The sequence below is a fragment of the Rhinatrema bivittatum genome, chromosome 4 (assembly GCF_901001135.1).
Source record: "Rhinatrema bivittatum chromosome 4, aRhiBiv1.1, whole genome shotgun sequence".
Lineage (NCBI taxonomy): Eukaryota > Metazoa > Chordata > Amphibia > Gymnophiona > Rhinatrematidae > Rhinatrema > Rhinatrema bivittatum.
The window spans coordinates 41,353,770-41,366,734 of NC_042618.1; the positions used below are offsets into that span (position 1 = coordinate 41,353,770).

Genomic DNA, 12,965 nt, shown 5'->3' on the forward strand with positions numbered 1-12,965 from the left:
TACTCGATCCAGGTTGGATTGGTGGCTGCTTTCGGACAACTTGACCCATCGAGCTCCTTTGGTAGTTCCAGACTAGACGGTGGTGACTACAGATGCCAGCTTTCCGGTTGGGGGACAGTGTGTCTGAGGAAGTCAGTACAAGGACTATCCTCCCAAGAGGAGTCTCAATGGTCCATCAATTGATTGGCAACCAGGGCGGTTTGACTGGCCTTACAGATGTTTCTTCAGCTCCTCAACGGGAAGTCTGTCCACATACTGTGCGACCAAGGTGGCTTACATCAATTGCCAAGGGGGAACCAAGAGCCAGTCTGTTGTGTTGGAAGCTCGCCAGTTGATCATTTGGGCAGAACAGCACTTGGTCAGCATAGCAGCATCCCACATTGCTGGGGTCGACAACGTTCATGCAGATTTTTTTCAGTCTACATCGCCTCAATCCAGGAGAGTTGGGAACTTGCAGAAGTCTTTCTAATTTGCGATCGGTGGGGCACTCCTTGCATGGATCTCATGGCGACATTCAAGAATTCCAAAGCTCCATGCTTCTTTGCTTGCTGCAGTCACAGCAGCAGAAGGAGTAGATGCTCTGGTGCTTCCTTGGCTGACATATGTTCTGTTTCCTCCTTTGCCCCTAATCGGCAAAGTGCTCAGACAGAACTACATCCGGCAAACGTGATTCTAGTGGCTCCTGAGTGGCCATTTCATCCATGGTTTGCGGATCTGGTTAATCTGACAGTAGAGGCTCATCTGAGGTTCCCAGATCTTCCAAACCTGCTTCATCAAGGGCCCATTTGTTTCGACCAGGTCTATCGCTTTTGTCTAGCAGCGTCTAAAGGGTAAAAGTTATTCGGACGCTGTGGTCACTACGCTTTTTGCAGTTGCATAAAACTTCCACTTCCTTGTCTTATGTTAAGAGTATGGAAGGGTTTTGAGTCCTGGTGCTTGGACCGTGATATTGTTCCTACACGGGCATCTGTGCTGGATGTTTTGTTTTCTTTAAGATGGTTTAGCTAAGGGCTTATCCTGTAGCTGCTCTTGGTTTACGTGGTACCATTCGGGGTTGGGCATTGGCACATCTGGATGTCTTTCGCTTCCTTCAGGGAGCAAAGCATTTATGCCCTCCATTCAGACATCCTTGTCCATCCTGGAAATTAAATTTAGTCCTCACGGCTTTGTGTGCTGCGCCCTTTGAAACGCGCAACTTTAAAGGATCTGACTTTCAAAGTCGTGTTTCTTGTGGCAATATCCTCAGCTCGTAGATTATCTGAGCTTCAGGCTTTATCCTGCAGTGAACCCTTCTTAAGGATTTCTGACTCCAGAATTTCCTTGCGAACGTTCCTTCGTTTCAGCCAAAGGTTGTTTCCTCCTTTCATCTTAATAGAGCTTCCGTCCTTTTCAGATTTTAACAGGTCGGATCCTTTTGCTAAGGACCTAAAGAAGTTGGATGTTCGCAGGGCCTTGATGCATTATCTGGAGGTCACTAATAGTTTTCATGTCTCGGGTCATCTTTGTACTTTGGAGTGGCCCCAAAAGGGGTAATATGGCGTCTAAGACGACTATCGCCCGGTGGTTGAAGGAAACCATAAATTCTGCAAATTTGTTGCGTGGCAAGCCCTTACCTATGGGTCTTGGGGCACATTCTACACCAGGGGTCCCCAAACCTGTCCTGGAGGGCCACCAGCCAGTCGGGTTTTTGGGATATCCTCAATGAATATGCATGAGAGAATTTACATGTTATTGAGGCAGTGCATGCAAATTCTCATGCATATTCATTGAGGATATCCCAAAAACCCGACTGGCCTGGTGGCACTCCAGGACAGGTTTGGGGACCACTGTTCTACACATTCTTAGGTGGCCGCCTGGGCAGAATATCAGCAAATTTTGCCACAAGAGATTTGCAGAGCGACTGCATGGAAATCTTTACATACATTTACTAGACATTAGTCTGGATGTCCAGGCTCCGGATGCCGTTGGAATTGGAGAAGGTGTGCTTAGAGCGGGCTTCTCAGTATCCCATCCCAGGAGTCTGGACTGATCCGGGTACGTACAGGGAAAGGAAAATTGGTTCTTACCTGAATTTTCATTCCTGTAGTACCACAGATCAGTCCATTGTCCCACCCACTCAGCACATACAGGTAATGGAGAGTCAGTTCTTTTGGCAATTGTGTACTTTTCATCTGCAGATCAATCTTGTTTTCCATATTCATCAGGTTCTGTTCCCAATTGGGGTTAGTGATCCAGTTAAAGGTTATAGTTCAGTGTATGTAGTTTTGGGGTTTTTTCATCCATTCTTTTTGACTGAGCAATACTGACAGACTGTAGGTGGTGCCCTGCTATATATGTCAGTCCTTGAACTTCTGTCTCTCTCTGCTGGGAGGGGGGGGGGGTGCAAAACCCAGGAGTCTGGACTGATCCATGGTACTACAGGAATGAAAATTCAGGTAAGAACCAATTTTCCTTTGTCCCCTTGCCTCTGTGGGGTGCCAAGGTGGCTCTGACCAATTTGGGTAAGGGAATGGCCCTCAAATTTCCAGATTAGGTGGTGCTGACTATGGATGCCAGCCTCAAAGGCTGGGGAGCAGTGTGCATGGGACACTCTGGCCTGATGGTTGAAAGAGAAATAGGCTGCAGAAATAGCCTAAGGTCATGTTGTCCTGAGTGGCCTTAAAGTGCATTCTACTAGAGCACAGGCAGCCTCTTGGGCCATGTGTCAGTTGGTGTCTCCACAGGAGATATGTAGGGCCGTCCTCCATGCATACTTTTTTTTTTTTTGCCCAGGGAGAGGGGAATAGTATATAATCTTGACTTGGGTACAGGTCAATACTGATGGGACTGCAGGTGGCACACTTAGTTATGTAGCAGTGCCTCCAATTTTTCTCTGCCTCCATCTGGTAGGGATGCATAAATCCACTGGTCTGGACTGATCTCTGGTATTACAGGAACAAACATTAGCAGGTAAGAACCAAATTTCCTATGGTATGCCCATCTCTGTACAGCCTATAGCTGTACATTCCCTGTACGTACCCAGATCAGTCCAGACCATGGGTTGAGCCTCCTGTCCAGCAGATGGAGTCAGACTGAAACGGGTATCCTATATCAGGACAGAGCCTACCCTGCAGCCCTTCAGTATTTGTCTGTCTCCACAGGGTGAGCTGATCCATCTGCTGGTTCCCTGATCTTGGCTAGTTGGCCTTTTCCCAGTTTGGGTACTCTTATTTTTTTTTTTTTCTCAAAGGATCAAGCAAGTACTGTTAATTTGTTCGGGTATATAAAAAAAAAAAAGGAATTGGCTCTGTTTTAGTTTCTCATGAGACAACACTGTCTCCATACTCTTGCGGGGCTTAGGGGGGCTTCACCCCTTGTGTTGACATAGCTTAAGCCCCTGTTCTGGTGAAACTGGTCCAGTCACTCTCCCTCACCTGGCTGCCTTTCTTTGTTCAGGGAAGCCCCTTTCCCGACAGTTCCCTCAGGGAATCTGTATTCTCCTGCACCAAATTTATGAAGTGTGAAAAAAAAAAAAATCTTCAAGCTTATTTTCACTTCGGGGGCTGGCAGCCAGGGTGATGTTGACAGAGGAGCTTGCAGGGTTCAGTGAAAACGGGTAAGAACTAATTTTCCTGTTCATGCAGGGCTTGTCATTTGAAGCCTCCCCTAAGGCTTCCTGCTGAGTCTTGGGACCTCAATGTGGTGTTAGCTCAGCTGAAGAAAGCTTCTTTTTGAGCTGCTGTGCACCTGTGACCTGATGTACCAGACCTGAAAGGTCATTTTTTGTGGCATCACTTCAGCGTGCAGGCTCAGTGATCTCCAGGTCTTAATGACTTGCCCACCTTGTACAAAGTTTTACCATGACAGGGTGTGTATGCAAGACCACCCTAAGTTCCTGCCTAAGGTGAATACTGACTTCCTTTTTACCCAGTCAATCATCCTGCCAGTTTGCTTTCCCAGATCCCATTTTGACCAAGGTGAATGAGCACTGCACAATTTGGATTGCAAGTGAGATTTAGCCTTCTATCTAGAGCAGACAGAAGCCCATAGACAGTTGGCCCAGCTTTCTTTCTTTTGATAAGAATAGGCTGGGTGCTGCAATCTGCTAGCCAATTGGATATTTGGCATCTCCTATTGACCCCTGAATGCAGTCCCACCTGGGTATATGTCAAGGCTTTGTCAGAACCATGGCAGCATCAGTGACTCACAAGCAGTTCCTGCAGAGATACGCAAGGCTGCAATGTGGAATTCTCTCTACTCATTCCCATCACATCTCTCTGGATAGGGATGGCTGACAGGTCATAGAAGACAGACTGGCTGAACCTGTCATGTTTTGAGGTGTAGAACCTAGCTCTCAGCCTGGGGCCTGTCTGGGTTCATGCTGTCTCCCACCTCTGCCAACAGCACTGTTCGTGCTAGTTGGCACCTGGTTAGGTGTCTGTCCCTTTTTGTGTTGGAGCAGCCTGTGTCTAGGGATTCACCCGTGTGAGGACTACCATCTTGCTTATCCTTGGAGAAAGATGTTTTCCTGTCGATAGCAGGGCTGAATTAGCCATGCTGTCATGGGATCTGTCACAGGCCCGGGAGGCGGAGCTTGTCAAAGCAGAGAACAGAGCTTTGCTCTCTGCGGCTGCGCATGTTCCCGCGCAGGAAAGTAACGGAATCTCCTCAGTCTGGTTTTTTTTCCGCGAGCGGGATCGCACGCAGAGCTGATCTCTCCTCAGTGTTTAAAGATAGAATTAAAATGTCAAAACCGGGGTTTAAACCCTGTCCTTGTGGTAAAGTAATGTCGGTCTCGGACGGACACGACCGATGTTACAAATGTCTCGGACCACATCACAACCGAGAGGATTGTGAATTCTGCTCTAAGATGTCACCTAGAGCATTAAAACAAAGGGCGTATAGGCTTCAGGAACTTTTTGCCTCAAGAGATCAGTCGGAGGCTCATTCATCGCCTGGCCCGCTAACCTTATAGGCTCCAGCAAGAAAAAGAACTTTGTCGCTGGATCCTAAATCCTCCACTCTGGGAGGTAAGGGAAGCACAAAAAAACAAAGGCCAATGGATTCTCAGAAATCCTCAGAGCCTGTAGAGCCGCAACATACCTCATCAGAAGGAAACCTCGACGCCGACAACTTCCAGGACTACGGCGCCGTCTGCGCATAACACATCAGTGCCAAGAAAGGCATCTGCGCATAACCTAGCGCTTCCGGTGCGCATGGCGCAGAAGAAACCACCGCACGCAACACACGGTGCCGGGAAAATCTGCGCGTACAGCGCAGACTACAGAAAAACTTACGTGCACGGCGCCGAGCACATCGGCACAGATAACCCTGCCGCGCTTAGGATCAGGAACATATGCGCATACGACTACAACCACGCACAAATCTAAAAGCGCGCATAAGTCTACAGCCGTGCATACCTGCGCATAAGTCTACAGTCACACATCTGCGCGTAAGCATGTATCTGCGCATAAATCCAAATCTGCGCATAGATCAAAATCTGAGCGTATAAGCCATAATTATTCACCACAAAAATTAAAGGCTCAGTTGAAGCGACAGTTACCCTTCACACAGCTCTTCTTCGGAGGCTGATGCCACAGACACTGACTCATCGTCTGACAATTATCATAAGCACTCAGGTCACTCCCACCTTAAAAAAATTGATGGAGTGCTAAATGGGAAATAAGTCCTTCGACTTCTAAATCTTCCCGTAGAGTGCCATCTAGTACCTGCTCAAATAGAGAGGTGGTACAAATTCTTTCCTCTAATACTTCTTCAGATTCAGAAGACTTAAGAACTTCATTCAATAAAAAACAAAAGGACAGGAAAGTTCCTACTACTTCACCTCAAAATAACTCTATGGACCTTAAAGCAGGTACCTCACAACTACAAGACAATCATATGATAATGCCCTCTCATACAAGAGAAGCATTTCATCAATTGTCTGTCTTTAGCAGGTTTTTATGAAATGCTGCAATCATAATTTAAATTGACTAATAGTGCTGATGACAATTCTACGGAACATAAAGCACAGTTTAATGAAGAGCAGTCGGCAGAACCACCTATATCTCCCATGGTAAACCGACCAGCCTCGCCAAATCATATACATGATACATCTTTTGATTCTCCTTCAATACAAACATCCCCATCTGTGGTATGTCTGTCGGATTCGCAGGATCAAATACAGGAGCCGTATTCCCCTCCTGAAGACCTTACATACCCAAAATTCCTAGGAAAAATGGGTACCATACTACAGCTAGAGGTCCAAAAAGAAACAGACCCCAGAGCAGAAACTCTTGGTCTTCTAAAGATTTTTGATACTCAAGTGGAACCAACATCTCTTCCACCACAAGACATCCTGCATTCAGTCTTAACAAAAATCCTGGGAAGCGCCTTATACAATTGCAGCCGTTTCCAGGAAAACAGACATTAAATTTCTAATGAAGAAAGCATCACTATACACTCTACCACAATTACCTCATGCTTCAATTGTAGTCAGCAATGCAAAGGTTCAAGAAAAAAGTCACATACCACTTTCCCACCAGGGAAAGACAACAAATATCTAGATGAGGTTGGCAGGAAAATATACCATAACTCTGTTAACTGCACGAATTATGCAACCTCAATTCTACATGGTACAATACCTATGAGTACATACAAGCCATGAAAGGTATGCTTTCCTCCACTGCTGATCAGATACCTCCGCCTCTTCATGACAGAGGAATGTTCTCGACATCTTTTGCGCTCAATCTACGAAGCACATGAGACATCATCCAGGGCATCAGCAACAGCCATTGCAGCCCGCAGACTAGTATGGTTACGTTCAAGTTCAATACGTGAAGACTTGCACGAGAAACTTACAAACCTTCCATGTACAGGAGATAACCTATTCGGAGAAAGGTTCCAAGATGCAGTCAGCAAATTGTACTGCTAGAGCTTCTTTTAATCATTAACATCACATCCTACTTATTCGACTACACGTCGTTATATGGGATTTACTCATAGGCAAACATATGCCAGAAGACCTTATAGATCTTATCAATCTTTTAGAAACCAACCATACCCTACTTACCAACGTCCTGCTCTGCAGAACAATACCTCAAACCAACGTAGGGGTAAACCACATAACCAGAGGCAGCAGGCACAACAACCTGCTACTGCAGCAAAACAGACTTCATCTTTTTAGTTATTCAGCCGCCACCACAACATCAAGCTCCACCAGGCAGAATTCGTTCTTGCCTGGGAAAGAATAACATCAGATCAATGGGTTTTGGAGAAAGTACGTCAAGGTTACCGACTCCAATTTCTCACAAAACCCATATTACCTCATCTTTCCACAATCAAGACTCACAATTCTCATTCACAACTGGGGGAGGAAATTGCTTTACTTCGCAAACAACAAGCAATTCGACAAATCCACCCACACTCCCATTTAGCAGCATTTTATTCTCCGTACTTCCTCATACCCAAGAAGTCGGGGGGACTTCGCCCCATACTAGACCTAAGGGAATTGAACAAATTTCTCAAGGAGAAATTCAAAATGGTGTCATTGAAGTCCATTCTTCCTCTCATTCAGACCAACGATTGGATGTGCTCCATCGATCTGAAGGATGCTTACACGCACATTCCAATCCATCCTTGTGGCATTACCTATGCTTACGCTACAGGCATCAACACTACCAGTACAAAGTTCTTCCCTTTGGCCTTTCAGCTGCACCCAGAGTATTCACCAAATGCATGATAGTGGTGGTGGCTTATCTCAGGAAACAAGGTATAACCATCTTTCCATATCTGGACGATTGGCTCATAATAGCCTCAACTCCAAACAATTTTACTGGATCAACTCCATCGGATGATACACTGTTTGCAAGAACTAGGGTTGGTGATCAATTTTCAGAAATCACACCTACAACCAACACAACAGTTGCAGTTCATAGGCACATGCCTGGATACTACGTGCAACAGAGCATACCTCCCAGTCGACAGAATATCACATTTCCCATCAACTTCTACACACCTTGAAACATACTTAGAGGCAGTCGGCAAGACAAGTCTTGGTAATTCTGGGCTACATGGCAGCGGCGAACTTCACGGTTCCCAACACCAGATTGCACATGGGACGCCTACAATGGGGTCTAAAGCACCAATGGAAACAACATTCACAACCATTGACGCAGAAGGTATCGCTGACCGCAGAAATGAAAAAAGATATAGCATGGTGGCTCCTAGATTCCACCCTGTCCAAAGGAGCGTTGATCAGCCCCCTTCCTCACAATGCAGTCCTAACCACAGATGCATCTCGCAAGGGATGGGGTGCACACCTCGATTTACGAAATCCAAGGGTTATGGACAATCTCGGAACAGAATCTACAAATAAATCTACTGGAACTCAGAGCGATTCGCAATGCACTGTGAGTCCTCAAAGACCACCTGAAAGGGCGCAGGGTCATGATCTACACAGACAACCAAGTAGCGATGTTTTACATCAACAAACAAGGAGGGTCCGGTTCATGGTCCCTCTCCTCTGCAAGGAGACCCTATCTTCGAAAACGCTCACAAGAATTGCATACATCTCCAAGCAACTTACCTACCTGGAATTGCAAACACAAGAGCGGACAGACTAAGCCGCATCTTTCATCCTCACGAATGGACACTCAATACAGAACTAGTCCAGGACATATTTCTGCAGTGGGGAACACCTTTGATAGATCTCTTTGCAACAGAGACCAATGTACAGGTTCCCAACTTCTGCTCCTTTGACCCAAAGGCACCTGGACTACCAGTGGCTAAACGCACCATCTCCAGTTGGATAGCTACGACAAACAGAATTTACATTTACAGTCTACTCCTAAAGCTCACCAAATTAGAGCAGTAGCAACCTCCTTAGCACACCTAAAGAATGTGCAACCCATAGACATTTGCAAGGCTGCTACATGGTCATCACTGCATACCTTCACATCTCATTACTGCCTTGACCAGCAAACAGCCACTGATGCGAAGATAGGGCAAGCAATACTGCAATCTCTATCCTCCTGTCCAAGGTGACTGCCACACTGTCAAAGATCACGTCCAAACACATATATCATAAACAACGTGATCGGGAGCTTGGGACTCCCATGACAGCATGGCTAATTCAGCCCTGCTATCGACGGGAAAAAGCAAGTTTGCTTACCGTAAACGATGTTTCCGTAGATAGCAGGATGAATTAGCCATGCTGACCCACCCTCCTCCCTGGCAGTCGCCTAGTCTTCGACTACACTACAGCTTAATTACAGACTGAGGAGATTCCGTTACTTTCCTGCGAGGGAACGCACGTGCAGCCGCAGAGAGCAAAGCTCTGTTCTTTGCTTTGACAAGCTCCGCCTCCCGGGCCTGATTGACAGATTCCATGACAGCATGGCTAATTCATCCTGCTATCTACGGAAACATCGTTTACGGTAAGCAAACTTGCTTTTACCTGAAACTGGTGTTCTGAGGACAGCAGGATGTTGGTCCTCCCAAAACCTGCCTGCCACCCTGCAGAGTTGCGTTTCTTCTGTTTATTTTTATCGTAATTATGAGACTGAAGAGGGACCCCATGTGGACACATGGTATAGGGCAGTGATGGCTAACCTATGACACGCGTGTCAGAGGTGACACGCTGAGATGTTGCTGACACGCGCAGTGTTTCACGGACTATTGGGAATTTTTTTTATCGGCTGTGCCGAGCCTTTTTTCAGCTGCGCTGACCCTTTAAAATTAGGTTTTTAGTATCCCCCCCCCCTCCCCAATGCCCCCGGGCGCAGGGAGGCTCATTTGGCACAGCGATAGGCAGGACCGAAGAAACAGATCACATTTAAACGCGCTGATCCTCCTTCCTGCCTGTACGGCCCCGGAAGTAAACCTTGCCGGAGCCACATGGGCAGGAAGGAGGAGAAGCATCAGCGCGTGCAGAAGAGGAGCAGTATTTGTGCTTACGGGCCGCCACGAATTTCAAGTCGCAGCGGCCCAGGAAGAGGTCCAGTAGCAGGGCCGCTGCAGGGCCCATCCTGCGGCGACCCGCGAAGAGGAAGCCCAGAGGTGAGAGGCTGAGGGTCTAGTGTGTGTGTGTATGAGAGGAGAGATTGTGTGCGTGTATGAGGAGAGATTGTGTGCGTGAGTGAGGACCTGAATGTTTGCAGAGACAGCATGAGCCAGTGAGAGACTGTGTGTGAGGGAAGAAGATGGAGAGAAGAAACAGAAAAAGACAATATAAAAGGGAAGGTGGAAAAAAAAAAGCCTGTGACCAACCAATTAGAAAACTAAGATCAGACAGCAAAGGCAAAAAAAAAATATAGATCTTTTAGTGATTGGCACATGTAATCTTTGGGAATGTGCAAGAATAGCACTTTCTCTACGGATCTCACAATGTACGAGGTCAGCATGAAGAAAGTGGAAGCCCACAGGACCTGCAGAGGAGGCAGCAGAATGGACTTCAGTGTCAGTAGCAGCAGTCGGCACCTCCCCAATAGCCATGTGGCAGCAGAGGAATGAGAGAGGTTCTGAGGTTGCTGGCAAAATAGAGGGGGGTTTGCATTTATTGTGTGGCATGTGTATGAATGGGACTCTGCCTGGGGGGGGTGTATGGTGTGGTGCATGGGTGCCTGCCCAAGGGTGTGTCTGTGTGTATGAGAAAGTATGGGTGTCTTCCTGGGGTTTGTATGTGTGAGAATAGGTGCCGGCCGCCTGTGTGTGGTGTGTGAGAATGAATGTGTGCATGCCTGGGAGATGGGGAGGGAGTGGTGTGAAAATGAATGGGAGCCAATAAAGAAAGACTGACAGATGAAGTTTGTAACTCTTGCTTGGGCTTGAAGTGTACGAAATACCAACCTTCAATTGAAGATTTAGCCAATGAAATTCAGCAACAAAAAAGTCACTAAGCAGGTAAGGTAAAGAATTTGTTTTTGCTTTATTAATAAATACAGTACATTAAAATTATAACTTTGTTAATTAGAGCTACAAATACAATTATGGATTTTTCTAGAAGTGACACACCACCCGAGTTATGCTCTGGTTTTTTATGAATTTTGACACACTGAGCTCAAAAGGTTGGCCATCACTGGTATAGGGCGTGCTCGATGTGCCTAGTCAGTCTCTAGAAACTGTTTTCTGCATTGGGCTCCATCTGTCCTCCATGTGAGGATTAACATCCTGCTATCCTCAGAATACATGTTACAGGTAAGCAGGCACTAGATAAACATAGTGGAAAACATTTAACTAGGTTTTGTTTTTAAACCTGACTTACCTGTTCCTACTTTCTGTCTTGGTTTGATCCTAGTATTTTATGTATTTGGACTGTAGATGCATTTCTAGGAAGTGACCCCTAGGTTGTGTGGGGGTCCTAGAAACAGGATATCTGTCTGCAGGCAGGGTACTTGGCTAGACATAGGCAGGACCTGGTTGTCAGTATAGGAATGCATGTCTAGGCAGGCCTGGATAGTGCTTGGCCAGAGGATCCTCAGTGGCCAGAGTTAACCTTGAGTGTAAGCAGTGAAGCATTGACAGACTTAAAGGCCTAGTGTTGATTAAAATACCCACTTATTTTACCTGTAATGTTAATACATTGAGTTTTCTTAATCTTTCTAAATATTACAGGAAGATGAAATGCTATTCTGACCAGGACACTTTTATTTCAACAGGTTGTATATTCCAGTGCTGCTAGCATTCCTAAAGTTGAAACTGTGAAGCCCGCAGCAAAAAAAAGATGAGGATATTGATATTGATGCCATTTAAGTCAAGCCAGCTTAAATTGATCCATTGCTCTGCGTTTTATGCCAAAAGTGCAACATGGATTTGAACAAGCTGAAATGACTAACAGAGTATACTTTGTATTCAGCAATTGTTTATCTTTTACTGTGATTGGTCTTCTATAGCTAAGTAAACTATTTGAAATATAGGCATCTGTACAATAATTGTGCCTACTGTAGCATGTTAATTCTTTTAAAATTCTTGTGTTGGGACACATACTAAGTGTGCATTTATACATTTGTGGAAATAAAAATTTTGGGTCACAATCACTTGTGTACAGTTTGGTTTTTAAAACTATTTGAAGTAGTGAAGTTACTTAGGTTCTCTGGCATCTTCCATGTATTTATCTTAAAATTATCCCCTACCTAGGTGACCATCAGAAGCTCAAGCATTGATCCCTAGGCTTGTCAAGGAACTTTGCATATTTCATAATGTTCATGTGATTTGTTTTTAATAGGTGAAGTGAGACTATGTACAAAGCCTGGTCTTATATTGCTGTATCTGAGAAATGGGTTAAACTTTACTTTGATCAAGTCAGTTTGGCTAGGGATGGTGGGGTTCTGATGTTAGACCTGTAACTATAAATAATGGGAGATGTTACAGGTGGCCATGTAACTTAGTTTTTATAATGAAATCAAATCTGGTGAGCACCAATGATGCTGAGCCAATAATATATCTGAGGGTTTTAATTCAATCTTTGAGACCATCATGCAATAGTAAAGTACATAAATCATATTAGCTGAGGAACAAAATTAACTCTAGCCATGCTTTACTTTCCATTAGATGTAAGGAGACCATATATGCTGAAAAGAGGGGAAACTCTTAGGGTGGTAATTTGGCCCAGATACACTCTTCTGTGCAGACCTGAACTATTCCAATGAAGGGAATTACCCTCTTCCAAACCTGTACCACTTCACACCTTGCCACTATGTATACTAATTTAATTAGCTGCTGCTGGTTGTTGCCCAGTGGGCATGGTTCATTGAGCAAAATTACCTTGGCAGAGTATGTCTGCAAAATATTCATAAGCCAGAATGTTTAAACAAAAATACGTTCCTGAGCATACCCAGATCAGTCCAGACCATTCCTACCAGCAGATGGAGTCAGAACAATTAGAACTTTGGGCACTGTTACATAACAAGAGCACCACCTGCAGTCCCTCTGTATTTCTCTGACTCCAGCAGATGATAGGGATGCAAACCTGCAGTCTTAACTTTTTT

At 45.4% G+C, this 12,965-nt stretch overlaps 1 protein-coding gene across 2 annotated transcripts in view; it reads left to right on the plus strand.

Moving 5' to 3' along the window:
- EIF5 (eukaryotic translation initiation factor 5) overlaps positions 1-12,012 on the plus strand; it is a 97,182-nt gene extending 85,170 nt beyond the window's left edge. For both annotated transcript variants that reach the window (XM_029598011.1, XM_029598009.1), the window contains exon 12: positions 11,637-12,012. In XM_029598011.1, the coding sequence (XP_029453871.1) occupies positions 11,637-11,705 (69 nt within the window). In that variant the 3' untranslated portion in view covers positions 11,706-12,012. The remainder of the gene's footprint in view (positions 1-11,636) is intronic.
- The last annotated feature ends 953 nt before the right edge of the window (positions 12,013-12,965 follow it).